At 44.2% G+C, this 1,309-nt stretch overlaps 1 protein-coding gene across 1 annotated transcript; it reads right to left on the minus strand.

Annotated features, from left to right (window-relative positions):
- Window positions 1-356: 356 nt before the first annotated feature.
- LOC102250268 (olfactory receptor-like protein OLF4) lies at window positions 357-1,301 on the minus strand (the record flags this gene model as incomplete). The annotated part of the gene is made up of 1 exon (XM_005857464.2): window positions 357-1,301. A coding segment is annotated over one exon (945 nt), but the record flags the coding sequence as incomplete, so codon positions are not given.
- Window positions 1,302-1,309: the final 8 nt, after the last annotated feature.

The raw sequence follows: 1,309 nt of genomic DNA on the forward strand, positions 1-1,309 counted from the left end.
TAATAAAGCAGTTGCTTATGCCCAGCTGATGTGGCTCAGTGGTTGATCATTGACCCATGAAACAAAAGGTCACCAGTGATTCCTGGTTCAGGGTTGTGGGCTTGACCTACAGTAGGGAGCATGCAGGAGACAGCCAATCAATATTTCTCTCTCATCAATTTCTCTGTCTCTCTATCCCTCTCCCTTCTTTTCTCTCTAAAATCAATAAAAACATATTTAAAGTGCTTACTTAAATTGTATAGAGAAGTTGAAAATAACAAATAGAAATTCCAGACAAAAAATAAAAAAGCAAGTTCTACAACCACATGCGAACGAAAGAATAGCAATTTCTGACTCTAAGACTTTGATCCCTGTAATCATGGGCACTTCCTCATCCCTAGGACAACTGGACCTTTTATGCCTGTCATCCCAACAAATCTTTTCAGAGCCTCCTTTATGTCTTTGTTCTTCAGACTGTAAATGAAAGGGTTGAGCATGGGTGTGACCACGGCATACATCACTGAGGCTGTTGCACTTGAGTGTGAGCTTTGGGTAGCAGCAGAGCTGAGATACACTCCTAGGCTTGCACAATAAAATAAGGAGACAACTGAGAGGTGAGATGCACACGTAGAAAATGCTTTATACTTCCCGTGAGCTGATGAGATTCCTCGTATGGAGGACACTATCTTAGAGTAAGAGTAAAGGATCCCAGCAAGGGGACCACCACCCAGCAACACAACTCCAAAATACATCACCATGTTATTAAGAAAGGTGTCAGAACAGGCAAGTTGGACCATCTGATTGAGTTCACAGAAAAAGTGAGGGATTTCCAAGTCTGCACAGAAGGACAGTCCTGACACTATTAAGCTTTGTAACAAGGCATAGAGGGCACTCATGATCCAGGACACCAGAACCAGCAGTCCACAGAGCCGGGGGTTCATGATGACCATGTAGTGCAGGGGGTGGCAGATGGCTACAAACCGGTCATAGGCCATCACGGTCAAGAGGAAGTTGTCCAGTCCTGCAAATAATAAGAAAAAATACATCTGTGTGATGCAGCCTTCATAGGTTATGACTTTCTTCTGTGTCTGTATATTTACCAGCATCTTTGGAACAGTGGTGGAGGTGAAACAGATGTCTACCAAGGACAGGTTGGAGAGGAAGAAGTACATGGGCGTGTGGAGGTGGGAATCTGAGCTGAAGGCCAGGATGATGGGCAGGTTTCCCAACACAGTGGTCAGGTACATGGAGAGGAAAAGCCCAAATATGAGGGGCTGCAGTTCTGGTTCTTCTGAAACTCCCAGGAGAATAAATTCTGAAATTGAGGTAT

Source organism: Myotis brandtii, unplaced genomic scaffold, assembly GCF_000412655.1.
Source record: "Myotis brandtii unplaced genomic scaffold, ASM41265v1 scaffold11116, whole genome shotgun sequence".
NCBI lineage: Eukaryota > Metazoa > Chordata > Mammalia > Chiroptera > Vespertilionidae > Myotis > Myotis brandtii.